This window comes from Cyanistes caeruleus, chromosome 1 (genome assembly GCF_971803275.1).
Source record: "Cyanistes caeruleus chromosome 1, bCyaCae1.hap1.1, whole genome shotgun sequence".
In the NCBI taxonomy this organism is placed as follows: Eukaryota; Metazoa; Chordata; class Aves; order Passeriformes; family Paridae; genus Cyanistes; species Cyanistes caeruleus.
This window is the reverse complement of record NC_141701.1, coordinates 89096856-89124740: the sequence shown is the minus strand read 5'-3', so window position 1 is coordinate 89124740 and position 27885 is coordinate 89096856. Positions and strand designations below refer to the sequence as shown.

General features: G+C 41.6%; 1 protein-coding gene across 14 annotated transcripts in view; it reads right to left on the bottom strand.

Annotated features, from left to right (window-relative positions):
* Nucleotides 1-4194: 4194 nt before the first annotated feature.
* The window catches only part of HIVEP1 (HIVEP zinc finger 1), a 127869-nt gene continuing 104178 nt past the window's right edge, over nt 4195-27885 (bottom strand). For 7 of the 14 annotated variants that reach the window (XM_086902014.1, XM_086902036.1, XM_086902025.1 and 4 more), the window contains 3 exons: nt 27361-27465; nt 16125-16642; nt 11520-13243 (listed from right to left, as the gene is read on the bottom strand). In XM_086902014.1, coding sequence (XP_086758140.1) covers nt 12095-13243; nt 16125-16642; nt 27361-27465 — 1772 coding nt within the window. In that variant the 3' untranslated portion in view covers nt 11520-12094. Of the gene's footprint in view, nt 4750-8878; nt 8972-9073; nt 9365-11519; nt 13244-16124; nt 16643-27360; nt 27466-27885 lie in introns of those variants that run through there. The other 7 variants (XR_015290453.1, XR_015290451.1, XR_015290449.1 and 4 more) reach the window with 5 other exon arrangements.

Sequence of the window (27885 nt, the reverse complement as noted above, 5' to 3'; positions counted from 1 at the left end):
ACACCCCAAAGCAACTGCAATCCTGGGCCTGCCCATCATTGTTTTTTCCAAAATCCTCCCCCATGTACAGACAACTTAGCTCTTTGTGAACCCAAACTGAGCCAGATTGCTCCACTTCTAGTGCTCAAATCACTACCACAAGAATTAGAGATCTGACTTTGTATCTCACACTCATGTGAGACTGAGTGTAAAGCAAGAAGCTAAAGTCAGTCTGAGCACAAGAATAATTCTTGCTGCACATTGTGGCAGAAAAATCTGCTCATGTGAGTCTCTGTCCTGCTCCTTCCTCTGAGAGACCACTGTGCTAATGAAAAATTCATCCACCCAGACCCAGCAGCTTTCTTGTTGCCCTCTCTCTCTTCCATAGCATGCCTCTCTGCTTAAGAGCTCCTCTCACAACCCACACAAATTTCTGGCTGCTAAGCCCAGTTTATATCCCATTTCCAATCTATGAGTGTTTTCACACTGATGGACATCTGCTTCAGGCTTCTTGCCTTACTCAGACCCTCAACCATCAGCTTTGGGGAATTCCTCAGCATACTCATTTTCTATGAGACCAGGTAACAATGGTGTTCTCCTTCCCTTATTCTTTATCCTCCCCCTCCCCTTGCATCTTTCCTGACATAGCTGACTCCATATGGTGCTTCTCAAATTGGAAATCTGGTCCCTTCAGTGTCTGGACTATGCCTGAAATGACTGGAGAAGAGGAGGCTCTACAGACTCCTTTTGGCTTGCATAAAACAAAAGGACAACTTTCTCCTTTTCCTCCTGCCGATTTTTAAAATAGAGCTATTAGTTTTCTGTACTGTTATTCTGCCTGACTTAATGAGCCATTCTCCTCAAACACTTCACATTAACATGTTTATGTATTTGCTTGCCTGGCTGGGTTCTTTAATAGCATGCCTTTGATTCAGGTGCTCCCAGCAGAGGCTGCTCTGCCAGGCTGCAGCTGTGTCTCCAAATTATGCTCTGTGACTGACTGTTTTTGGGGCAATTGCTCAGCAGTAATAAGAAGGAATTTGATAAATTGGATATTTTTCTACAGGACCTGTTCACACTCTGCCTTGGAGAGACTGGAATCAGTCTCATTTTTAGAAGTTTTTTTTCTTCAGTATTACCTGAAGGTCCTAGCAGGAGGATTATTTAAGACTAGAGTCTAGATTAAAATATCCTGCTGGCCTAGAATGTGACTAGGAAGGGCCATGCAGGGGGTACCAATAGGTTTGGGGGATAACCCTAAAAGAAAATCCACTTTTATTTTAAACAAGGTAGGCAAGCCAGTGCCATCCTTGCCAGAAAAGGGATGTCTGATCTGGCTTATTGTCTCTGGTGAAGCCTGTTTCCAATGTCAGGCTCATTTCTTTGACAGCTGTTAGAAGATCTACATCTGCAGGGCTTTTCTTCTCTCTTTTGCCCTTGTGCTGGGTAAACTTGAGTTTTGACTGATATAGCAGCCACAAGAAGGCAGGCAGTGAGGGTAAGTCTACCATACCTACATTGTGGAAAGCTTCCTGTGAAATTGGATTAGCACTTAAATGTTGTGTGACTGAGCTTCATGTTCTAGGTTTTGTACATGTTCTCAAGGAAAAAGGAAAAAAAAAAACCAACACTCCTCAAACTCTGTATTATTTGGGGACAATTATAGTATTGCCAGATTAATTACAGTGTTTCTACAATGCTCTCCTCTGATTCTACTATTAGAACACAGCAGAAATCAGAGTCTGTTTTGACCTTTATTCAGAGCCTCCTGTTAAAGTGACTTTCACAACAGAACTCAATTTGTCACATTTTATTTGTACTTTAATTTTATTATTAACAGATTAATGAAGCTGGTAATGGGTTTCCCAATGCTCCCTTTGGAAATGTGAACTGTGTCCCTTCCTTACATCAATCTGCTGTCAGCAGATGAAGTGCCTTTGCAAAATGCTATTAACTGTTACCAGAAGCAATTAGTCAAAATAGCAAGTCAGCTTCAAAAGGAGAGACTCCAGATTCCCTCAGTGTGTTAGGAAAAGCGCATTAGTAGGATTTAATCTCTCCAGCAGCCACAAGCTTTAGGCCCTGCAGTAGGTGTCTGGGTTAATGACACATAGCAATGTGAATGTATCAGACTTTAATTTGCTCCAAGGAGCAATGCCAGGTTAAAAAAGAAAAATAAAAAAAATCACTTTCCCGTGTCATTAGCAGCAATCCCCAGTGCCAGGAATGCCCATGCTCTGTTGTAAGATACAGTCTCTGTGCCAGCCTTAAAAATCCATGAGTGAAATCCTGGCCTTCCTGAAGGCAGTAGGAGACTGCTTGTGACAGTGCTGAGGCCAGGCTTTATCTCCTTTGTCTTAATTTTCTGGCCCAAACAAATATTTGAAAAGTATTTCACATCACCTTCCAAAAACATCAAGTTCCAACCCCTTCTCAGACAGCTTTCTTTTTTATGCTGTGCCAGAAAGTCACAAGATAATTGCTAGTGAGACACACGCAACCTCCAGCTTTACTTCCCCCTGGGAAGTGATGGTTTGGCATCATCATTATTCTGACAGCTTTACTGGCTGGTCAGTATTCCACAAGAGGGGGCAATCCTGCACGTGGCAGGGGGTGTTGAATGAGATGATCTTTAAAGTCCCTTCTAACCCAAGGCATTTTATGACTTGATGGGCCTGACAAAATTGCGTTGCCGTGCACATACAGGACACAAGGTGTGCACAGTAAATGGTCCCTAGGAGGAGGAGGTAAGAGTCTGAACCCTTTTGAGGAACAAGGTAGCACTGGGTAAAAAGCCAGCAGTCCCCAGCTCCCTCATCACTGCCCCAGATGAACTGACAGGGAGGAATCTGGGGGAGGTGAAGCATCTGGTTTAATGTCCTAGATGCTTAGCAAGGTTTCAAGCATATGCTGTGGTATTCCTACTGCTTTCCAGATTGGACATACCAACAATCGCCCCCCTCCTCTCCCAAATGTTGGAAAATGATGTTATCCATCACTATTTCCAGTGCATTTCTAAGTACATGTGTATTGCATACATGGGTCAAATTAAAATGGAGAAGGTCGCAAAAACAACAGAAATTCCACTGATACTGAAAATAAAAAAGGATTACCCATTTGTCCTCAGGAATGGGCAATGAGGTTTCTGTTTCTATGCAGAAGGTTAACATTTTTCATGTCATTTGGCCCTCATTCCTTCAAACCCAGTCCCACCTCCTTTGTGTGGTTGCAGGGGCCCTGATGGCTGCCTGAGCTGCATCAAGGGGCAAACTCTGGGCTCAGCTCATGTGCCTCCCACTACCCTGCCATATGCCGATACTCCCACATTAGGGGTTTTTTGGGAGGCAAGAAACCTTGAAGACATTTTTCGTCAAAGAAAACATAAACAGCTGAACCCCACCCCCAGGGACTTGGACAAACTACAGTTTGGGTAAAAACCACTGCTCTTTATTTTGCCAAGACCTCAGTGATTAAGAATATGCAGATCTAATGATTTTGCTGAGTGTTTGCAGAGTGTATTCCTGTTGGGTGTTCTTTCCTCCACTGCCTTCAAGTGAGTATTCACAGTGCATAAGGTTAAAAGTGTTTCTTTCTCCCTCCAGATGCAGAAGGATAGAAGAAGAGTTAGAAGTCCAGGACTAAAAAATGGCCTGGCACAGGGCCACTCTAAGATGTAAGAGTGGCACAATCTACCTTCCTTTGATACGAGCTTAATGACAGAAAAAGACTGTCCTCTGGTCCCTCAGCCAGCTCTTTCTACTGATTGGAGGAAGAGTTTCTTGAAGAAACACAATGCATTGTTCTAACACTCCCATAAAAATGGCCTTCTGACTATCCAAACACATTGTCTGTCATCTTAGATCAAGCATGGCTCTCACACTTAAACATAAGGATTAAAAGGCATCCATTAAATGGAGAGTTTAAAATTCTATTTTGAAAAAAGCTCAGAAACTTAAAAGACTAATTATTTGTGTAATGTTCAAGATCAAACGTTACTGAAATAAAGACTTTATCTCCTTTATCAGATAAAACCTGTGTGCAAAGATTGCAAGGGGAGAAGGGACTATTAAGATAATCTAGTTTGACCTCATGACCTCAGGTTTTGGCATTTCACTGGTACAGGACCCTTTCAGTTGTTCATGTAGCTGTATGGAAAATTGGATAAAACCATGGAGGATGCAGCAGACTACATAAACTTGAAAAAAACAGACCACAGGTGTTCATGTTCCTTTAATTTTTGTGTTTGTAGGCAAGGCTCAGTGCTTAAAGGGATAGTCCCAAGTCCTCTGCTGACGCAGTTGGTGCAGGTCTTGCGGAAGTTCATGGATGTCATTTTCCATCAGATGAGGAGCTAGCCTGAGGAGTTCCCAACTGCAAGGGAGAACTAAGTAAGTGCAAAAGTGCAAATATCTAGAAAGGGCAATTTGCAAAAGTCTTTGGGTAACCGACATTCCCAAAGCCTCTCTCCATTTTTCTAGTTTTTGTCATTCTACTTTTTATGACAAGTGCTTAGGATTGTGTTCACTGTGCCAGTTTTCAGCAGGACAGGCGGGAGAAGCTGGGACACGTTTCTTTGTGTGTGTCTTTTCTAATTTGTTCGAGCTGTCTGATGTCTTCATATCTAATACATTCAGGACCTTTGATCTGAGTTGGAGGATGTCTCAAGAAGGAGCGATGATTCACAGGAAAACAGGATATCCACAGGGGAGCCAGCTGCCCAGTCCAGCAGAATTAATCAGCATTAGCTGTGTGAGCTCTTGCTCTGAAACACTGTAAATAAGAAAAGTGCCACAGATCATTATAGGTATGGGAATAAAAAAAGAGAGAAACACAATTTAAACCTCTAACTGTAAAAAATGGTTTCTGAACCACCCACTTGATTTTTTGGTGGAGCAAAACTGTCTGGTGTCCAGATGAAAACATGACTTCTGTTTTGCAAAGAGGCACTGTTTCAACATTTGCTTCTGTTCTGGCACCTAGACTGTTTTTGCAAACTAGGGACACACCTAACACTGGGTAACAGGTCTGAAATACAAGAGCTGCCTTCCTGCGCCTAAACCACCCAACAGCCTGGTAACAATGCCATGCTCTCCCTGGCTTGCTCTGTCTTGCAGCTTGGTTTATCTTTCCCTCTTTCTCCTCTCCTGGCCTCATTTCTGCCAGCAAGTGCCTGCAGCTGGCCTGGCCAGAGCACAGGAGCTTGGAGCAGCCTCCTGGGAAGGAGGTGTAACAAATGGATGTGTCCTTTCACCCAGAGACCTGAGGTACATGAACTCCCTTGCTGTGTAGTCCCTGGCTGATGAGGAGGGAGCTGGTACTGCACTAGAGGATGGTGACTGCATCTTCCCTGGCACCTCTTGGTGGCAGAGACTGCCACCACTGCGGTGTCAGTAGCTGAGCGAAGAAGAAATGGGCAGCACCATCTCCTCCTCCTTGTGTTCCTGTGTTCAGGATGATGGCCTTGTGATTGGGCTGTACAAACAGTATGATCACTCTGGACATAGTGTTCCTGAAGGATACTACCTTGTTTGATCCTGTGCAGGACAGCTGGGTGCCACAAGGGCAGCTGCTCAGGCTGGGGAACGTCTGAACATTAGCAGAATTAGGGGATGTAGTAATTTGCTGTTCAAACAGGGAATTTTGGCTTGTCAAAATTCCTTCTGATTAGTCAAAAATTTCTGTCAAAAGATGCCTTTTAATCCTTCATTTTGACTTGATTTTCCTTGATCATAAGGGATGGGAGGGGTTAAGTCTCAAGATGATGGCTTTCCACTCAAGTGCTTCAGGTCTGGGTAGATACTGTTCACAGAATCATGTTTGAGTTGGAAGGGACCTTTTAAAGGTCATCTATTCCAACCCTCCTGCAATGATGACAAATTCCTTTTTCAAAATCTGCTTCTGCACAGCAAAATCCCTACTGGTGCACCCTGTCCTTGTGCTCCTGGGAGGTGGGTGGATGTTCTTGGTGATGCTCCCTCCACGCTGTGTCCCTCACTGCATGTTCATGCCCAGGGATTGCTCTTGCCTTCCATGGGCACCCCGTGAAAAGCCCCTCGTGAAAGTGGGGCTGCAATGAGGATGAGTCCTGTGCCAACAAGTGGGCTCTGAACTCACTTCCACACCTAGATCTGGAGCAGGAAGATGATGAGGTGGCAAATGGCTCTTAGTGGTCCGTGATTCTAATGGAGAGCTTACTATTCATTATACGAGCTGGAACTGTGTCACATTTCTCTCCTTCTCAGAAGGAAAAATCCAACCCTAAGGTATTTAGGTACCAACACCAAAACACCTTAGACCTGAACGACCTGCAAATGGAAATTCTGAAGCCCAAAGGGATGTTGTAGCTGCCTAAACTCAACAAAAAGAGGAAATGCTGGGGGCATTTGACTTTACAAACAGCCTTCAGCTGGCCCATTTCCAGCACAAATGCCTCAGCATGGTAATGGATTTCAAATACACTAAAGAGCACAGCCACAAAACCAAACAAGCCTTAACATTTGACCTTATTGGGGAAAACAAGCCTACAATTACCAAAGAAAACTAAGCATGCCTAGCTAATTGACTCATCTTAGAACTCTAGGTTTTGTTTCCATGACTGAACCATAGGAATGTAAAGCCTTGCCATCTTTCAGCTAGCATGGTTTCCTCAGATCTCATGGAATATCTGAAAATCACCAGTCACCTCCTAACATTTTGAGCAGTCTGTTCAGTATAAAGAGGAGAAATGTAACAAACATGAATGGCAACACCACTTTTTTTTTGTTTTCCTTTTTTTTTTTCTTTCTTTTTTGTAATTTATCATTCCTGGAACAAAACATGTACATCAAATCAATGAATTACAGGCTGTTACACCCTTGTTGCTGTATGCTCATCCACCCACGAACATTCCATATAAAATTACCTAATAATCAATCTGAAGTACTTTAAAGTAGCTTGTTTTCACCCTAAGTCAGTAACTTAGAATGAGCAATCCAGTGTCTAGATCTAAGACAGGGGTCTTATTCTCAAAGATATGAGCCAGAAATAGTGTTAAGTCTTTGGTTTTAGGTATCAATTTTAAAGACGATCTGAGACTCCTTACAGGGAACAGAAATTTCCCTAAAACATGGCAAGACAATTCTAGCCATGTTTCTTTCAGTCATTCATAGTGTAATATTTACAATTAGAGACTGGTCAGAAGCCACCTAAGATGGGTGACACTTTCTGCTTGCATGAAAAACCAGGAAAGCAAGGAAAGGATTCCCTGCTATAAGATGGTCATACTGGTCTCAGAAGATCTTTCCAAAGCAACTGAAGCAGTGGCCCATCAGATAAGTCAGCTGAAGGTATCTTGAGTGAGCACTCTCACTTGTGGGTTGTTTGGTTTCCATGACTCTTGGCAAGTCACTCATGCTAAAACTGAGGATTTTTTGTTTTGATGAAACTGTCCCAATGTTAAACACATGTTTCAAAGGCAGTTTATGGGTTTAAACTACAATGTTTATGAAAGCTTAGTGAGGATTATCTTGCAAAAAATGAGAACTTCTGGAGTAAGTTATATAGTGACAAATTAATTTTATATTCTGTTTAACCACATGTCAGTAAACTCAAGGCAAGATAAATCTGTTAAGAAACCATACAAAGTGGTTTAGCCAAGTGTAAGGCATGGTATGTCTGTTTCATGGTACATCTCTGGCTTTGAGGTGGCCCATATTGTGCTCAGCCTACGTAAGTTGTCTGAGATGAAATGCATTTGATGGGCACTTGAATTTGTATGCAAAACACTGCTGTCAGACTTTCTGGCAGGGGACTGGCTGATATGGACCAACTGTGGGCTGCTTCAGCCTCAGGGCATAATTTACAGCAACCTGAAGCTCAGCAAGTTACTTGAGAAAGAAAAGGGGCAAAGGTGTATACAGCAGCAGTAACCAAAGCAGGGCAGAGCATCCCTGCACCTACAAAACTGGTGTTATTTCAGCTGTGGTCCAGAAGTTGGGAGTTGCATCTGGGAATGTAATGCTACAAGTCAAGAGATCTGAGGCCAGGTACATTGAACATGCCTGTCTCTGGTTTAGTTCTTGACCTAAGAAGTGACAGGTAGGCCATGCTGCAGCTTATTAAAGCCCCAATGGGAAACACAGACACATTTAATAGAGTTCATGTTCCAAACCCATTATTTTTATTATTATATGGACATGCTGCCTCCAAGATCAGGTACCCATGTCACCAGCAAACATCATGTACTGCAATGAGAAACCAAGGAAGATTGAAAAATTGAAAAGAGCTACAGGACAGTGGTCAATTCTTCTAGAGAGGGCTTATGCAGATCACAGGGAAGCATCTGCACAGATCCCACAGAAGCTGATTGTGCCGTGTCTGTACTCTGGCTGCATTTGTACCCAGGCTTTAACTGGCACCTGCTTGCATCCTCCTGATGGGAATAGGTTGTGAGAAGATGCCAGAATGTGCCTGGGTACACTGAGGAGCAACACTTGTTCTGGCCTTTTTATTGTTTAAACAGCTGTGCTGGATTTGCCAGAGGGTGTCTGACAGAGTCGTTAAAAACTGATCCCTGAGTAAACAGCCCGGTGTTATTTACTCCAGTTCAGCTGTGGTAATTCACACCATCTGAAATGCAGCCTAATCCTGCACCAGCAGGTCTCTCAAACGTTTGCTACTGCTTTGACCAGAAGGATCCTTGTGGCAAGGGGAACATGATTTCCCCATCACCGATGACTCTGGACAAGACAATAAAAGATACAACACAATTTAAGACAAAAGGAATTAATTCTGAATGAAAATGTAATTGCTAATGCAGTAGTCACAGGCTTGTGCTCATGCAGGACACCCGTGTGGGCTGACATATATATATATCAATGTTGGTTACAGGCACTAACAGAAGAGAGATACAGAGTTTAACCTTCTCTCAGGTCTGGTCACACTCCTAGTTTGTTTCTTCTTCTTGCTGCACAAGCTGTAGAGGCAACTCAAGGAATATCCATTTGGAAATATCCTAGAGGGAAGGGAAAGAGTGTAATATTCAGGACCACAGTCTTTTAGAAAACTGTGATTTCCTCACAGCCTTGATGTGAACATTAGATACATCTGAAACTACCTGCTCATAGTAGAGTTCCTGCTTCAAATGTGGCTTATCTGCTTTGCCTGGGTAAGTGATGATTCAGTATTTGTGCTCTCAGATCTCTTGACCTGCAGCTTTACATCCCCAGAAGCAACTCCCATCTTCTGGGCCTTACGTACCCACTCTTGGTCCTTTCTCCCTGTTGTCCTGTTACGAACTTACCAAATGACATGTCTTAACATTCCTCTTTATGACATATCTGTTGTCATGTCATTTTTACTCTTCAAGATATGCTGCCATCTCTTGCCCTTGATGTCTTCAAAACACCTAGAATAGAAAAGACAGATGTAGATCACCTGATTCACCAGGGTGAATTTTCTGTTAAATTGGAGATTTCCCGGAATTAATTCTGAGCAGAGTATGAGTGCATCACAAATTGCTCATCAAGTAAATATTTAAGATGTGTATACAGTAAATCTCTGGAGTTTAGTAAAATCAGGACTTAGGGGCATGTGCAACAGCAATTCCTTACCCACTGCTGCCTTATAAAACTCAGGGAAATGATAATAAGTTGTTGATGGTATTCAAAATTTTGGAGATAGTTTTACTTTGCTGTTAAGCTATCTGATTATGTCATCTCTTTTTGGTCGTGCTTTAGACAAATATGCTCAAATTAATTATCACAGTTCTAGTTTTCTGGTTGGTGTCCATTTCAAAGGAGCTAAAACTAATTCAAAATTCCTTGAGTTCATTAACTGCAAACCATCACCTGATTCTACTAGAAAAAGCTTCAGGCTCTCAAAGCACATGTAACACAGCAACGTTTCGGATCTAGCTTTGGCTGGTTGGGGTAATTTCACACAGGTATGACAATGGTACAAGACACGTTGACACCACTACTACACTTATAAAAAGAACATACAAATGCACAGTGACACTTCACACAGGGCTTGCACATAAGACACTCACAAATTTGAAGTCCGGCTCTGCGGGGAACCGAGGACTCTTAACTCTCATTAAGTTCAATGTGAGTTGAGAGTGCTTGGTGGTTCAGGTGCTCGGGCCCTCAGCGAGGCTCTGCACATTCATGTCAGAGACGGGAGTAATTTCCCCTTTCTAGTGTGTGTGTTTCTAATTGCTAGATAAGTACAATTGCCAGATAATCACGAGTAATAGAAATGGCTTTCTGCTACTGAAGTGCTCTTTCTGGAAGTTAATAAAGCTCATTCAACATCGCCTACAGTTTTACAACACGCCGTAATGGAATAAGGTAATGAGTACAATGTGAGTACTGTACAAAAGCCAGTGTAAAGTATAATATGGATCTAGGATAGTGCTGCTTTTGAATATGAGCAGTGCAAGGTATGAATTACTTCCTTGAGATGGATACAGAAATTACTCTGTGAACAGTGCAGCCCAGCTCACATTCAAGTTCACTCCCTTTTTTTTACCAGATTTGCTTCCCGTCCTTTTCTTCCAGTTGTTTTCTATGTGCTCATCCTTGTTAATTCCATAAAGGTGATCATGCTTTTAATTTACACCTTCCAGTTTCCTACTGGAATTTGGCTATTAAAGGGGTTATAAAAACTTCTGTAACAATGTGATAAAAGGACACAGCAGGAAACCAACTCTACTTAAAAAGTACAGCATGAATCCCAAGTCAATTTGAAACTTCTAGGAATGTGTAGCCCTGTAACTTGTCAGACGTGTCTCGTGCCATAGTTGGAACACCTTGACAATTCACTGATAATTTTACATTGTTTTCACTATGTGCAAACAGAGGAGTGTTAAATTTCATTATTCCGTGATCCATCCATGTTTTGTATGCCCAGTATGACAGGTTTGCTGTTACAACGGCACATTAACTGTATGTGTAAAACCTCTAGACCCTTTTTTCCCTGCATGAATAAGACAAAGTTGTATTTAGGGAGAAAATGGCTTTGTCTGTCTGTAAATGAAGATCTCCTGAAATGCAATCTTGTAAGAGGTTGATGGTAATCAGTAATGCCAAATCCTCATTACAGCAGTGGCATTTTCACCAATTCTATGGCACGTTTTGCAATTAACACACAAAGAATTATTCCTTTCTTGTGTATCAACATTTTAATGTCAGTAAAAAGTGGCTTTATAGTTCAAGATTACAAATAAAAAAATATTTCATCTTGACCCTTTTGCCATTTCCCCTCAGGCAAGTCTTCAAATTTTAGGTAGGAAAAAACCACGAGGTGGATGGATGCTTGCTCTACAGAAAGGTGAGGGACTCCCATCCCACTCTACAATTGCTGGATGTTTTGAAATGGAAGATTTTACTCCAAGTAAAGCCTGATAAGTTACTCTTTCTCCCATGGCAGGTGAAACCACAGGGGCTTTTACCACCACCAGATCCCTTCAAGCTGAACCAGCTGGAAGGGCACTGAAAGGAATGAGTCAAGCACCTCTCTGGCTACCGGGCTGCATCAAGAAGGCACAACATAAGCAATGGTAAAGTCAGTAAACAAAATTTTACTGTAATATTTTGTAACACAGATACTGTATTTCTCTTTGAAGTGTAAAGCTACCGTCTTACACAAGAAAGATGGACAGACCCTTTTCCAAGACTAATATGGATACAATAAATATGGAGTTTTACATACTAGATCTGTACACAGAAACTTTGTCCCACAGCCATAGAAATTTACATTTAACAGTGCAACATATAATTTAATCCTTTATTTATCTGACATAGGATGTTTACTTACTAAACACAAGCAACTACCTGGTTTTATTATACATATTTTATATATATATATTTTATATATATATATTCAACAATCTGTACAGGTTTCTAAACATAAAACTCCAAAAAGGCACAATCGTCTATACAACATGTACAAAAATGGCTGGAGCTGACAAGAAACAACAATTATTGGTCAAGAGTTCATGATTGCACGAAGATTAGTAATGGGTTTGTGTCAGAAAAATGTGCTTTAAGGAAAGGAAGGTTTGCAAAGAAACCTGCAGGTGTTATAAAAAAAACCCAAAAAACCCTAAAAATAAAAACACAATGAAAAACAAAAACTAGGTCGCTATTACAAGTCTATCCTCATCGTCACTGCTGCCATCGCTAAACTGCAGCGTGTTTTGCCGCTGGGGCGGGGCGGCTGGCCTGGGTACCTGTCTGTCCGGGGTGACAGTTCGGTGGACCGGGGACTTGGTTAACGCGTTGGGATTCACCTTGGAGCGGGGCTCTGCTGGGGCAGCCCTCTTCACCTGGAGGGCAGGGAGGTCACGCTTTGGCTTGCTGGGGTTCGCGAGGTCCGTCTTTTCAGGGTCAGCTTTCCCGGGACCAGCGGGGCTGGTCAGCGGGGTGGGCTCGGGATGGCTCTTCCCGCCGTACCGCTGGCCGCCAGCCGCTGCCTGAGGAGAAGCATCCCGGCCGGCCTGGCCGGTCTCGGCTGCGGGGAAGCCGACAGCAGCTGGCTCCAGCTGGACCTCGCCGGCTTTGGAGCCTGCGGTGGGTGCCTCGGAGGCTCCGTGCCCCTCGGTGCTGGCGGGGCTGACGGAGGGGATGAGGGTCGGCAGGGCGATGTTGAGGATCTGCAGGCCGGGAAGGTGTCCCTGCGGGCTGGGGGTGCCCTGCGGAGCCGCACCAGCCGTCAGCACCTGGAGGCCCACGGCATTGAGGGTAATTCCCGGAGGGCGCATCTGCGGGGCGATGTTGGTATTTGCCAGGCCCAGGATGTTCACTGTCTCCATGCCCAGCGGTGGCAGAGGCTGCAGGTTGGGCGTGCCGAGCCCCTGCATGCCCGGCATGCTCACCTGGCCGATGGGAATGCACGGCACCATGCTGTTCACCTCGGCGACTCCCACAGGATTTGTGGCGGTGCCGGCGGCCGTGCCGCCCGTCTCGCCAAGGGCGCTGGTAGTTCTGTGAATCACGCTCACAGCTGGGATAGTGAGCTGCACTGGCCCTGCTTGGATGGGAACAAAGGTGGAGTAGGTGGCCAGGCCAGCAGGGACCACCTGGATGCCCCCGACCGGCACCATGCCGTAGGGAGCCTTGGCTTGCCGCTGTGAGTGCAGAGGCAGGTGGCTGAAGAGGTGAGTCTGGGGAGCTCTCGGCTCGGCAGCCGGCTTCTCCTCCGGGATTTCGGTGTAGGGTGATGGTGCCGTCGTCGGCACGCTTTGGTCTGCCGGCGAGGACGGGGAGCTGATGGAGGGCATGCTCTGGGAGAGAACAACACAGGCGTGTTAATGTGGCAGCCATCGCTGCCCTTCAGTGACATGAAAACACAAGGGAGCTGGGAGTGCTTCCCATGCCCCCTTTTAAGAAAGAACAACAAAATGGTTCATAGTATATAGTCCTCAGCTTAAACAATGAACTGTTTTCCTTCCTTTCTTTTTCCTTCTCCTTCCTCACCCACTAATTGCATTTTCCTCTCCTAATTACCCTTGCTTAATTTCTCTCAAACACTAGTGCTCAAATACATTGCTGAATCTCTTTTGCGCGTGTGTTTTAAGTGGCGAGAAGGATTTTGAGAACTGTTTTATGTGGAAATCACCCCAGGCAAGATGGTTAAATAAGCATAAGCTGGAATTTTTGATGCACTGGGTTCCTCTCCTGAAGGCATTACAGCCTCTGGCAGGCAGAGGCAGCATCATGGCACATTTGTCATAGGTGCTTCTAATGTGGCAGACAGGGTATGCAATGACAAGAGATGGCTGACAACTACAGCTCCTGCAGAGGTGGAGGTGATGGGTGGATACTGGAGTGAGATGTGGGACCCACATCCCATTGCTGCCTCAGCTGTGATTTATTAGTGATTTATTTATCAGTGATTTATTTGGTGCACACGCCTGAACTTATAATTTTGTTTCTATCCTCCGTTTTTTTCTCCTACAGCCTGTTACTGACCAAGGCTTGCAACTCCTTTCCTAGAACCTCCTAAAATGAGTAGTCTGAAAGTGCAATTGCAATCTCATGCTTACCTTTTTGTTTCAAGCACATTCATCACACACATACACACACTGGTGTGCCCTTAATTTTTACAGTATTAACTCTCAAAAATTCTCAAGAGCAGGAAAAAAACTCAAAACTGGACAGAAATGCTTTTGAAATCCACTGGTAAAAAACGTATTGGCAAAGGGAGAATATGATTAACTGGCTAGGCAGTGCTGACCTGTCTAAATGAGAAGATGGGTGTGAGAAAGAAGTCAACATCTTCCTCAGAACTGACACCTCACAAGAGATCTTGATAAACTGGTATGGATGCTTTTGAAAGAATGTACAACAGCCTTCCTGAGCTGTGCTGACTTTTTGACTGCAAGAACCAGGATCCACAGCCATTCACAATAGGAACAGACTGTGGATTAAGCACTGAAGACACATGGCTAATGCTTCTTTTGGTCTGGGAAAGGAAAAGAAAATCTGGAAAGGAATTACTTCCTTGTATTACTTACATGCCTTGTTTTTTTAATATATTAATGTAGACAATTATTAGAGCTAAATAAATGAACACCGTTCAACATTTTTAATTGCACGAATATTTACTTGAGGCTTCAGTTCTATTTAATGAGGGAGTAAACTCAGTTAAATGTCCTTTTGGTAGCCCTTGGCAACAATGGAACCTAAACTCCAAATACTAGGACCCTACCCATTTTATGGCAGGCATATACAGTGATCAGAGACCACTCCATTTTATTCTCTGTCAATACAATACAAACTTGCTCCAATTTACATTTGCCACATGAACTCACAGTTCCTACAAGCAGTGATGAGCTTGTGCTGAATGCAGCAATAATTTTTACTTTCTCCATGTCAACAGTTTGCCATCTTGAACTGTGTAAAAAAATAAGTCCAGTAGTGTAAATTTTCAAAGAAAAAACCACGCCACTAAGTACTTAAAGCAGATTGAAATTTTTTCTTTTTATCCTTTTGAAAATTTTCTGCTATTTTTTTTTCAATAACTGCATACAACTAGGTTTAGGCTTGGACTCAATGATCTCAAGATTTTTTTTTCCAACCTAAATAATTATATAGTTCTATAAAGTATTTCTAAATATTGCATTCATCATGGGGAAGGCAGTGCTTTGATTACTCCTTTAATTAAACTATTTTGCATTTCATTTTTCTGAGCATTACTCTGTAAAGCTCAAATGCTTTCATGGTCTGTAGCAAGAATTCAAAACTTCCAAAAGATATCTTTAGGGTCAGTCTGGTAAGTGATGTATACTGTCCCCACCACAGCCCATTAAAGCCATTCCTGAATTGAAAAAGGCTCATCACCTGCCACTTCCCTCTGTGATTTCATGGGCACAGTTTTTAAAAAAAAACAGTTTCCAAACCTACTGAACGCTCACACAGACCTGCACACAGACTGACCTCATACTCCTGCACACTGCTTTGAAAAGCCGTGTGTCTAACACGTGCATGGGCAAAATCCATCCTTTTCTGATTAAAATCTTCTGTCAGCTTGGAGAAAAGCTAAAAGCACTGGGAACTTAGGTCTCAGTCCTGTGTTCATCTCTCCTTCTGTTATTGTGCAAGGGCAATCTCCTAGCTTCCTTGAACATCTGGTGAACTTTCTAATTCTACTATTAAGGATATTTGGGGTATAGATAAACAATTGCACCTTTTTTTTGTGTGATAAGGCAAAAAGCTTTGGGACTAGATTAATTTCCCTTTGGAATTACCAATGATTGTATCATCATATTTCAGAGTGAAATGATTATGGAATTCTATCACTTTCACCTGAAAACTTCGTAACCACCACCACATGTTCATTCCACATATTTGTTATTTCCTTCTGATTTGCAATACAACCTACCAGCTCCAAACATCAGCTGAAATGACCGTATTACAATTAAACCTTTCAGGAAGAATACAATCAAATTAAAGAATTTGAAAAACTATGCTTCTACAACATCCTTGTGTCTAGAGTCCTACATATTTGTGCTTGGATTAAATTTAACTCTTCTGAAAGACTCATCACCCAGAATTCTAAGAATGAAGGGAAAGGCAAACATTTTCATCTTTGAAAAATCTCCAAAAAGATCTTTTTAGGAGGACTTAAAATCCTACTCTCTCTCTGGTTTTAGACACTCCTACCTTTGTAAGAGCTGCTGTTGATACTAAGGAGTGGCCCAAGGCTGTATCTGTATCAGGGTAATCCACAGACATCTGGCGACCTGGAGATGCAGGAGCGATGTCCGTCAGTGCCGCATCAGCACCGCAGGGATCCACTCCTCTCTCCTGGGCTTTCTCCTCATGTGCTTCCTGATGGGTGGACTCTGCTGGCGACCTGGAAGTCCTGCTGACCGACTGCACTGTGCTAAGGACAGTCATCTTGGTCAGCAGTGCTTTTGGGAGACCATCCATCGAGTCCGTGTGAGCCCCAGTGAAGCAGTCTGGAAGCCTGATGTCGTCGTCGGTGCTGGCGGCATCCTGCAGGCCGTGGCGAGAGGGGTGGTGCTGGGGGCTGGCAGTCACCGAGGGTGTCGTGGATAGCACTGACTCAGCCTGGCTGTCTTCATCATCGTCCTCATTGTCATTTTCATCCTCATCGCCACCATCAGACTCCTCCACGTCATATCCTGACCGGTCATAGCCAAACCTTTGCTTCTCACCTGCAAAAGTGGAAGTAGAAGTTAAGACAATGAAGGCCCTGGACTGACTGGGAAGGAAGCAGGAGAGAACAACTAAAAACACCAAAAAACCACATGGTACATGTATTTTCCACTCACACCCCATTGCATCAAAGCAACAGGGAAGACTTAATTTTTTTTTTTCATTTTAAAGCTTAGAAATTTAATTATACAGCTACATAATCTTTCATCTTCTGCTTCTACATTGTTTTTAACCTTCTGGATTTGGTCATTTTCCTTTGTGCCATTTGTAACCATTTGCACAAAGTCACCCTTCACTCTTCTGCTCGGGGAGCAGTGAGCAAATTCTTGGTTCATTAGGTTCCCAGTGCTGACATGTGGGGCTGGTCTGTCAGCTGTAGCGGTGGGATATTCTCTGGCTGGTTCTGACTCATAAGTGGGTGTCCTTGTACCTAATATGAATCATGGCTACAAAGGGTTTTGAAGGATGTAAACAGAAAGACTGGAGGCTGTTAGTTAAGAATCTGTCTCGTTAACAGGCAAAAGAGACCAAAATTAGACATTACTAGATTTCTTCACTTCACTAATGTTTTGAAAGGTTTATTAAAAAATTACCTGAGATGTCCTAGGAGCCAACAAAGCATTAATCATATCAAAACTTACCTATGAATCTTTCTTTGCATAAAGAAGCCCTCCTGAGTTCAAGTCTTAAAGCTAAACCTCTGTCTAGGGGTAAGTTTCTCTACAAAATACAGTTCTCCTGCAGCTTTTCACCTTCTTTTGTATCAAATTTGGAAAGAAAGAGTTGTCCTTAGTAAAGCAACAGAAAATCCCATCTGCTCTGTCTGATTCCAAGCCAGACTGTCTGGGATCATATTTTATAAAAGACAAAATGCTTTGAATATTAATATTTTGTATTTGATTAAAGGTCTGTCTCTTGAGCTGTCCAAAAAAACCTATCAGCATAAAAACCATTTGGCTCTGTAAAACCAAAGATGTCTGGTTAGACAAAATCTCAGAGATGCTGTTCTAGGGAAATATATACAGCAACTTACCTTCAAAATGAACAATCCTGAAAAAAATCAGACCCTTAAAAGAATCTGAATATACTGCCTGTACTTTAGGCTCTAAGCAGCCAAAACCAAAACAAGCATTTTGAACTCCAGATAAAATTAATGTGTTTAACTGAGCTACCTTTCAGTAAGTTACCCACCACTGTAAGCCTTTATGGTTTCAAATGAGCAATGCAATTAGGAACTAATAGCTTCTTTGAAAAAATCCCTGTGTAATGACTTTCCCCTTCTTTGCCTACACAATAATTTGTACATTAGCTAAATATGGAAACTAGATCTCCTACATTTACTACAGCAGATGTGAACATGTCAGACATGTTATTAAAAATACCCCAAATCCTCCAGGTCATTGGAATGATACTAGCAAATTTATAAGAAATTTAAATAGTCTTAATTTATAATACTCATCCACAGACAAAAATGTTCAAAATAGAAAATACATTTTAGTGGAATAATTAGTTCATTAACTTCCATTCCAAAATTATGGCAAGTATGATTGTTAATGATATTATTAACAATAACATGTGGACTGACCAAAAGTTTTTGGTATTTTTTTTTCTCTAAAATTCACAATGTTTTTTCACTAACTTGCAAAGCAAACATATCTAAACTGTTAAGAACAGCTACGTATGTTTGATTTCTGAAAGGAAACAACTACCTCTGCCTTCAATACCAATGACAAGCTAGGAGTGTCCCAGTGCCCTGAGCTGGAGGACCATGGCTGTGAGGCTGTGAGAATGAGAAACTCCCAGTCGACTCTGAAGATGTGTGGGAACTGCTGCTCCAGCTGGATGCCTGGGGTCTGATGGGATTTATCTGAGAATACTTAAAGAGCTGCTGATGTCATTGCAAGGCCTCTGTCAATGTTTTTGAGAGGTCTTGGGAATCTGGAGAGGTCCTAGCTGACTGGAAGCTGGCTAATGTTATCCCAGTTTTCAAGAAGGCCAAGAAAGAAGACCCCAGAAACTACAGACTAGTCAGTCTCATTTCTGTGCCTGGTAAAGTAATGGAGAGGATTATCCTGGAAGGTGTTGAAAAACATCTGGAGGACAACACAGCCATCAGAGGACAATACAGCCAGCACGGCTTCATTGGAGGAGAGTCCTGCTAATCAAACTTTTTCCTTGTATGACAAGGTCACCCATGCAGGTGACCAAGAGAAGCCAGTTGATGTAACCTTTCTGGATTTCAGTAAAGATTTTGATACTGTTTCTCGCAGGATCCTCCTGGATAAAATGTCCAGCCCACAGCTGAATAAACAACACATCATGTGATGGGTGAACAGATGGCTCACAGGTCAGGCACAAAGGGTTACAGTGAATGAGGTGACACCAGACTGGTGACCTGTCACTAGTGGAGTTCCACTGGGCCCCATCCTCAGCCCTGTGCTCTTCAACATCTTCATAAATGACTTGGATACGGGACTGGAAGGGACACTGAGCAAGTTCACAGATGATACAAAACTGTGAGAAGCTGTTGAACTCCCTTGAAGGCAGAGAGGCCCTGCTGAGAGACTTTGACGAATAAGAGATGGGCAATCCCCAACAGTGTGAAATTCAACAAGGGAAAGTGCTGGATTCTGCACCTGGGATGGGACAGCCCTGGATGGACAGACAGACTGGAGAATGAGAGGCTGGAAGGCAGCCCCATGGGAAGGGACCCTGTGAACACGAGCCAGCAGTGCCCTGGCAGCCAGGAGGGACAGCCCTGTCCTGGGGGACATCAGGCACAGCATGGCCAGCCGGGCATGGGAGGGGATTGTCCTGCTCTGCTCTGAGCTGGGGCAGCCTCACCTCCAGTGCTGGGGGCAGTTCTGGGTGCCACAACATGAAAAAGATATCAAACTGTTAGAAAGGATCGAAAGGAGGGTAACAAAGATGGTGAAGAGTCCGGAGGGGAAGCCTTACAAGGCCTTGTCACTTGGTCTGTTCAGCCTGGAGGAGACTGAGGGGAGATCTCATTGCAGTTACAACTTCCTCGTGAGGGGAAGAGAAGGGGCAGGCACTGATCTCCTCTCTGTGGTGACAGGGACAGGACCCAAGGGAACGACCTGAAGTTGTGCCAGGGGAGGTTTAGGTTGGATATTAGAAAACAGTTCTTCCCCCAGAGCACTGGAACAGGCTCCCCAGGGAAGTGGTCACAGCACCAAACCTGAAAGAGTTCAAGAAGCATTTGGGCAGTGCTCTCAGGCACTTGGTGCAGCTCTTGGGAATGGTGCTAGGCCAGGGCTAAGAGCTGGACTTTAATGATCCTTGTGGGTCACTTCAGAATATTCTGTGATTCCCTCAACGCCTTTGTAACAGATGTTGAAGACTTCCATGTGTCACATCTAAAGGGTGACCTACAGGTTTCCTCAAACTCTTTAAATAATGCAGGGGGCATCGCAAAGTCTTGGAATTCACTCTGGACTCCCTCTAAAATTCAGTCTCTTTACCAATGTCACATAGCTATTCTCTATGAAATTCTACTGATTCTTGTCTTTTTTTCTCCCTCTCTCCCCATGAATCACATTTTCTGTGAAAGCTGATGTCAATCATGAATGACTGTTTCTACTGGCAGGAGGAACTACCTGAAGTGATTAGACTGACTTGTCGCATTTGTAAAGCAAGGAAAACATACATGCAAACAATGATTTAGAAGAAACTATTTTTCAAATCAACATTTAAAAATGCTACTGGATTTACCAGCGAATACTGCTTATATAGGAATTTTCTACATATATCCCTGCTTTCTACAACGAAGCCATGGAAAGAGAAAGGGAAACTGTGTGTGGAACACAGATTCCTTACATGCAGGACTCTATGGGATATCATTTCCCTCTATTGTTTCCCTGTTTACCTCCACCCTTGGTGCATTTGCCAGCTTCTATTTGAGTGTGGTTACCTGGAGCCAGAGCCTGCAGTGTAGGCGAGGTGACAGCAATGAATGTGGTTCCCTTACTCCCACACAGCTTTGCAACATCAGATGAGAAAAAATAAGATTCCTGACTTGCTTTTTCTGGCAATGCACAAAGGAATGCTTTGCTCTGGCTTTTATACCTGCATGCACCTTTGCTGAAACAGGAGGTGCCCAGGCTTTTCCAATCAGTGATCCAACCAAGCACCGCTGTGGAGTTACAAGAAGACCTGATGCTGGAATCAGTAGAAGCAGTAGAAGAACCAGGCAGGGTTATGGGTCTCCTCTGAAGGAGGCATCGGGCTGAGGCTGTGACCACTCCTTGTAGTGGAAGATTCTCTTCCAAGCAGTGTCTTTTTAACTAAGTAGTATTGGCCCCAATCCATTCTGGTAACTGTACACTGCCTACTAAAGTTCTCTGGCAGTTTTAATTGGGGAAAAATTAATTCTTTGCTTCCCATCGTGAACTATGCACAATTATAACCATATGCTTATGCAGCTTATTATATATATATACACATACATATAACTAGAACTGATTCAGTTTCCAGAGGGAACAAAATTACTTCTGTGTTTAACTTTGTATGAGGTTGTAAAATGGTGTATGGTATTTTCGAATGAAGGATGTATCATAAATTTAAAGGCTCCTGACATATGGAGAAATGGCTCTTGGCATGAAAGTTCACAGCTTCTTTTTTAAAAAAGAAAACAGGAAAAAAGTTTCACACTATTAAGTGAAGGCTTATGAAACCTACTTCTCTTTCCAATTTGTAACTCAACTCTCACCATTTTAACAGACAAACTGTTCACGACAGACTCAACTTTTTACAAAGAGTCTTTCTGGAAGAGTAGGTGATGCCTTTCATCCTCTGTCAACTGCTGCAACCTTTTATTTTAAATCCTTAGAAAGACTCTTTCTTCTTCCTGGACTTCACAGGAGTAAGTGAATTTTACAGACCTGAACTCTGCAGAAATTAGGAACAGCTGGAAATAAAGGCTTAATGGAAACATGGACAAAACTTTTGATTTGGGATTTTGTTCACATGCCAGCTACAATTATTTTTAAGAAAACTGCATTTTTTTATCCTATGTATTGAAGAGTATACATATCATAGGCAAAAATACCTTAGTGCTTCATTTATTTTGCTGTCAGTCCTCAGCTCTGTACTGTGTTTGTGGTGTTGGTGTTGAGCTTGTTGGACAAGGCTCTGTTATAGTGACATTTTACCCCAGAGCAGGAAAGAAAAAACTCTAAGTTCTTTAGCACAATAGCATTAGCTAGAATTATCAGCATCCTAATATGTCCATTTGTGAAGTGCCTGGGGCTGGTAAGTACACATACTGCTACTTCCAGCTGGGATGCTATGAATTAGGTAATTGAAAAATATGTCTCCTTATGTACTTTGAAGCTTTTCATTTTATTAGAAGTTTTTCCTATAGGAATCCTTACTGTACATGGTTTTAACAACAGCCATCTAATTACCATCATACTGCAAAGTATTAAAACAAAGCTTCTTCAGAACCACAAATTACAGCTTTTAATTTTAATATCAGTATCATTGCCACATGACCTGATTTAATGAGGACCTGCTACAGATTTAGCAATTTCTGTACCAAATCCAGTGATGAAGTTTAAAAGCTTATAACTTAGTCACATTTAGTTGTAACTTAATCACATTTAAGTAGATTGTCACATAAAGAGCAAAATGTTCATTTTCATTCTTTCAGTGGCAGGAAGACAAGAATGGTTTGAAAATACAAGTCTGCTCAGTTTTACAGATTCCTAAAGAAATGAGCAGTTACATAGATCACCATGTGACTGCCATTAGCTCTACTTATTCAGATTAAACACAGTTTACTAAGTATCTATATCTAGTATCTACTAGCATCTAAATCTAAATTTACTACATTTATTGGCTTTCAGCACCTGAGTAATACACAGCAGTGTTTATTGTCTCAAGTTCTGGAAGTACCTTCAGTTATGGATTGGCATTTACATAAAAGCATTTAAAAATAAAAATTTATTCTATATTCTACATATTCTACATCAAACTCAAGAAAAAATGTAGACTATGGCAAAAAAGGCATAAGTACTTTCCAGCATATCATTATATGATCATAAATCGAAAGTGAGGTCTGTATGTCATCAATGCACTCCATTCCTCTAAACAATTACAACTTAGACTTGCCTTTCACATGTTGAATTAGACTTGCAATAGATCATTCCACAACCATTCACACAATTTAAAAGAGGGTTAAACAAGATATGGTTAAACAATGCCAGCATCTATATCCAACCCTGCTCCCCCCTCCTGTCACTCTAAGACTGTTCATAGGCTTCAATTATCTGATTTCATTCTTGCTTCAGCTATTGTCCACTGCTCATCACCCTCTAACAGGACTCACAGTGACATCTACTGGGTTAAATTCAGACTGGTGATCACCAGGGCTCCTCAGAAATGACAAGAAAATCGTTGGGCTTTTGACTTTCATTCCTAAGACCACAGAAAGTAATGAAGTGAAACTTCATTAAAAGATGAAATTTTCATTAAAAAAGCAAGAGCAACTTGGGCTTAAAGAGATTATTTACACCTAAACCTTCTTAAGTAACTCATATATTGTAACTCAAACCTAGCACGAGGTAGTCTCCTGTCAGGCTGTGGGTGTAGGGCTTCAGTGTGCCTAATTACATGTAGTTGAAGATGACACTGATATTAACAAAAAAAAATATTGTAAACTACACAAAACACAAAACCAGCCTTCCATTTTCTTTGTAAAAGGAGGATATTATTTCAAGGATTTTTATTTATTTTCACTTCTTAAATGCAGATTCAGTGAAAACACAGACTGAGTCATGATTAAGCTAATGAAGAGCCATTGAAATTCATTTAAAATCTACTGTAAGTAACATATAGCTAATTAAAACTGATTAGAACTGTGGTAATAATACTGCAGAAAACAAAAGTATTTTTTTAATATGTGTGTGTGTATAGATATCTATAAAAACGTATCTGAAACTTACAATTACGTCTTTTTACTGTTAAAGTGAAAATTTGGGGATAGAATTTCTGCACAAAAAATCCCTTATATGTTCTTCCCATCTACTGATTTCATGATTAAGGAATTCTCTTGTGCAAGTTTACTGAGACATACCATACCATTTATACATGAGCTTATTACAAGTTTAATGTTTTTAACTGTTTTAATTTGATCACAAATTTTAAGACTGGATAGCAAAATGTTGTGTAAGCAGGGCCAAAAAGGATATCCCCAGTTGCAGTCTGTCACACTAAACAGTTCACCTCCTCTGACAATTTAATTCAGATATTAACATTCCTCACATTGTAACCCTGTATTTTGGTGACAAGAACATTCCACAGAGCAGAAGATGAAAGATAAATGGATGAGGGAATAGTTTTGAATACAAAAACCCAGTCCAGAAAGTATTTACTAATACCCAAATGATGACAAGTCCAAATACAAAGAATGCTATGTTAAAAGCTCTGATCACATACAGTCTCAGACAGCTAGAGAGCATCTTTCTTTTTTCCTGAGACACTATAGCACAACAAAATTTCAGCTTCTCAGATTACTGAAAAAACAGACTCTGTGTGTGTGTCTGCCTGTGCTCAGTGTTGTGCACAAGTTTGCACTCCTGGTTCAGTTTGCATCCATTCGATCTGTACTGCTGTTGGTCACAGCTGGCTTCTCATATGAATCTAAAAAATTGTATATTCAAACAACTGTGTTTACCCAGCCTTTAAAAAAAAAAAACTACAGAAGACTGGAACCAGCAAATTCCTTAAGAAATAAAAGATTGGTGGTTTTCTTAAATTTCTGGGTAAATTCTCTAGTTCAAAGTAGAATTCTAGTGGAAGACATACAGCTTAGGTACATTAAGTAAAGCTGCAGACATCTCTATTACCATAAGAATAATCAGTATTCCAAATGTTCAGATAATGAATTAGGTGGAGACAGACAGATAGACAGACAGACATTCTACAGGTCAGGAAACAGGCCAATTTCACAGAGTCTTCAGGAAGATGTTTTTTTTTCTGAGGTCATAATTATTTCTTATCAGATTTTCTGCACCTTCCTCTACTGCTTCTCACGTTGCCTTCCAGCTGAGGAAAGCGATGGGAGTAGACAGACCACTCTCTAAGAGACAGAACATTTTTAACAACCAAACCCCAAGAATTTAAGCATTTGAAGATGCTGGTTTTTAAAACATCTGAAGGATATGTGGCACAGCTGTGCCAGCAATGCATGCCAGAGGGAGGAGGGGTGGAAGGGCCAAGGATGTTAACACCACAAATGCAGCTCAATTCCCACGGCCCATACACTGTCCTTTGTGGGTGACGTGTGGCTGCCAGGGCTGTCCCTGGAGCCCAGACCTGGCACCAGGGGTGCTGGCCTCAGTGTGAGCTCTGCTGCTCTGCCCTGGGGAAAGGGCAGCCAAAGAGGTGCTTGAAGCTGATTCAAACGCTGCCTAAAATTAGCATGTTCAGGATTTCAGAGAGGGCAACACACTTAAAAAAATACGTATGCAAATACATCACACTTTTTTTCCCCCTCCTGATTCTGCCTTAAAAATAGGCTGACAAGAAAGATTCTGAATTATTACGAGAAAAAGCTTCATGGCTGGCCAGGTGAGCAGATGGATTAAATCACATTTTTTAAGTGTAGGGTTGTTTGCTGAATTTCTGTGGATAACTGTAAATTCCCTGAGCTCTGCAGCAACTGGAAAGGCCAGACTGGTTTGGCTGCAACAAATGTACCTTTATCAGGGGTTTAATTACCCTGATTCTTGGATAGGTCTCTTGTGCTAAACCTTGTTCTGCACTGCTGATTTTGCTATGGGTACCTGAGCCAGATCCTTTGAAAAAGGCAGGGTTTTATCACCAAGTTGTTTTTTGGTTTGAGGTTCCAGTTAAAGAAAAAAAGTGCTATGTCCTTTATTTTGGGGAAAAAAGAAATAGGCATTGTAGCCATAAAATTAAATTCCATGAAGAATTTCAAGGATTATGTAGCAAATCCTGTAGAATGCCTGTGCTTTTTTTTTTTTTCAAAATAAAGTATTTAATTTCTTAAGTAGTTACTCTGCTGAGCAAAAAACATATTTCAGTGAATATATAATATATTTGTACTATGGTCAAACATGCCTGTACATGATATATAAAAAGTGAAAGTCTCTTTCTTTCTTCATTGAATAGTCTTGAAGTCAAAGGAAAGCATTCTTTCAACCAATGTTTGACTTCCTTCAACCCCATGTAACTGAAAATTCAGATAACATTTGAAATATTTCCCATTGCATTATAACCGCAAATGCAACTTCTAATGCATGCAATTGGGCATATCAATTTATCAGTCAGTAAAATGTCTTCAGACCCTAGTAAATGGAAATATCAGTTCACCTGTAGTTTATGAAACTAACAAAAATGTCAAATGCTATATAGAACATTGCATTAAAAAGTGACAATTCTTCTGTCATGTGATGACTGAAAATATTAATAAAAATTGTTCCTCTGTAAGAAAAAGATGGTAATTTGTCCTTGCTGCTTATCTTCTGTGTTATTTATCTGGTATCTCAAATTGTGGAGGGAGACATATTTTTTGCTTACGAAGAAGGAGGATATTGAAGAAGGCCAAAAAAGGGAAAAATGCAGGTTTCTTTCTACCTAGTGCACTACTGAATCACAGCAGCTGAGTCATATTCCCAGCATTATTTAGAATTAGATTCAAGATGATTCGCTTATTCTGCCAGTGGTTGTCATATGGGAGCAAGTGCATTTATCTTTCTTTCCCCTTAGTTTAAATAAAGACCCCTACTGCTTTATTTTCTCCAAGTCTCATCCACAATCTAATAAACTATTCCACTGGAGAGAGAAAAATACGCCAAGGCAAGGCAACAGGACTCATCTCCCCACAGAGGAACGTGAGGACAGGAAAAATGCCATCACTGCACTGAGACACGCTGAGATCCCAGATAGTCCTAACGCACAATCCTGTTCTCCACCTCACTGGGTCTGGTGCAGGCACACCTTTCTTACCATGCCAAGCAAGTCACTCATGAACCTGGTTTGGCTCTCTTTGACTGTCCTTGATCTCATCTCCTCTTCAGCAGAACCTTCTTGGGATGTGGGAAGTGCAGAATTCCAGCTTTTAGCAAATACATTCATTCTGAAAACACTCTCATCACTAATGAAGAAGTAGAACAGGTCAAGATGAATAATGTTTTTAATTTCAGTATGTTCTCTATCTGCAGATTTATCCCAATTATTTGTGAAGGAGGACAGAATTCTATGCTGGAAGATGATTAACCTCCTTGCAAAGCACGCAGCAACATATTTGTGATTTGTGTGGCACGTTAGTGATTTAATTTCTATGAAATATGCATCCCAAAACTTGGACCATTTCATGCACAGCTATTTTCAAAGAAGCACTACACTTGACTGCATTTTTTTCTAGGCAAACAGCTGTTTTTCTGGTATTTTCAATCTTGTCATATTTATCTGTGAAAGCGATAAAGTTAAACTGCATAACACTTTGTGAAAAATTCAGCAGCAATTTATCCTTAGCATATGCTTGTCATTTCTTTTGGTGGAAGTTTTTCCAGTGTTTCTGGCTCCCTTGGACTAGCTTTTAAGATTTTTATCTCTGTATCTTTTCCCTGTACAAGAATTAAAATGCTTTGGAAAAGAAAGAGTAAGAAGCTGAGATGACAAAATAGACACAATAATTCAGTAAAGAAAAAGGACTTTAATTTCTTACCAAATTCTTCTTCTCCATCCTGGTCATCTATTAAGCCTACTGAGACTCCCAAATCCATGCACTTCTTGCTATGTGCCTTTGACTTCATATGCTTTGTTAAATTTCCTTAAGAAAAAAAAGAAAATTACCTGCTCTGTGAGTACACAAATGTCTACAAATATATGCTCACTGTGTTCATCTCTTCTTCAGGTACATTTATAACAACCGTATAATTTGATTTCACACTTGCTAGAACCTTGTTCCTCAATGCAAGCTGTCAAGGGCTGCAGCAGATTCACCATCCTGAATGCTACCAGCTTGCTGTCTACATTTCAGGAAGTTTTTATTGACATAAAGTAGGAGAGGATGGAATTTCTAAATTATGATGTTTTTTGTACTGGTGTAAGAGATCCCTCCTTTGTTTGTGGCAAAGTATAAAAAGGGGTGATTCAGTCTTCAAAGTCATGTTGACAGGAAGCTATCACGTGAAACTGAAGTTCGCATCTTGCAGCTTTCAGTATTTGATGAATTCTATTTTTAGTGTAA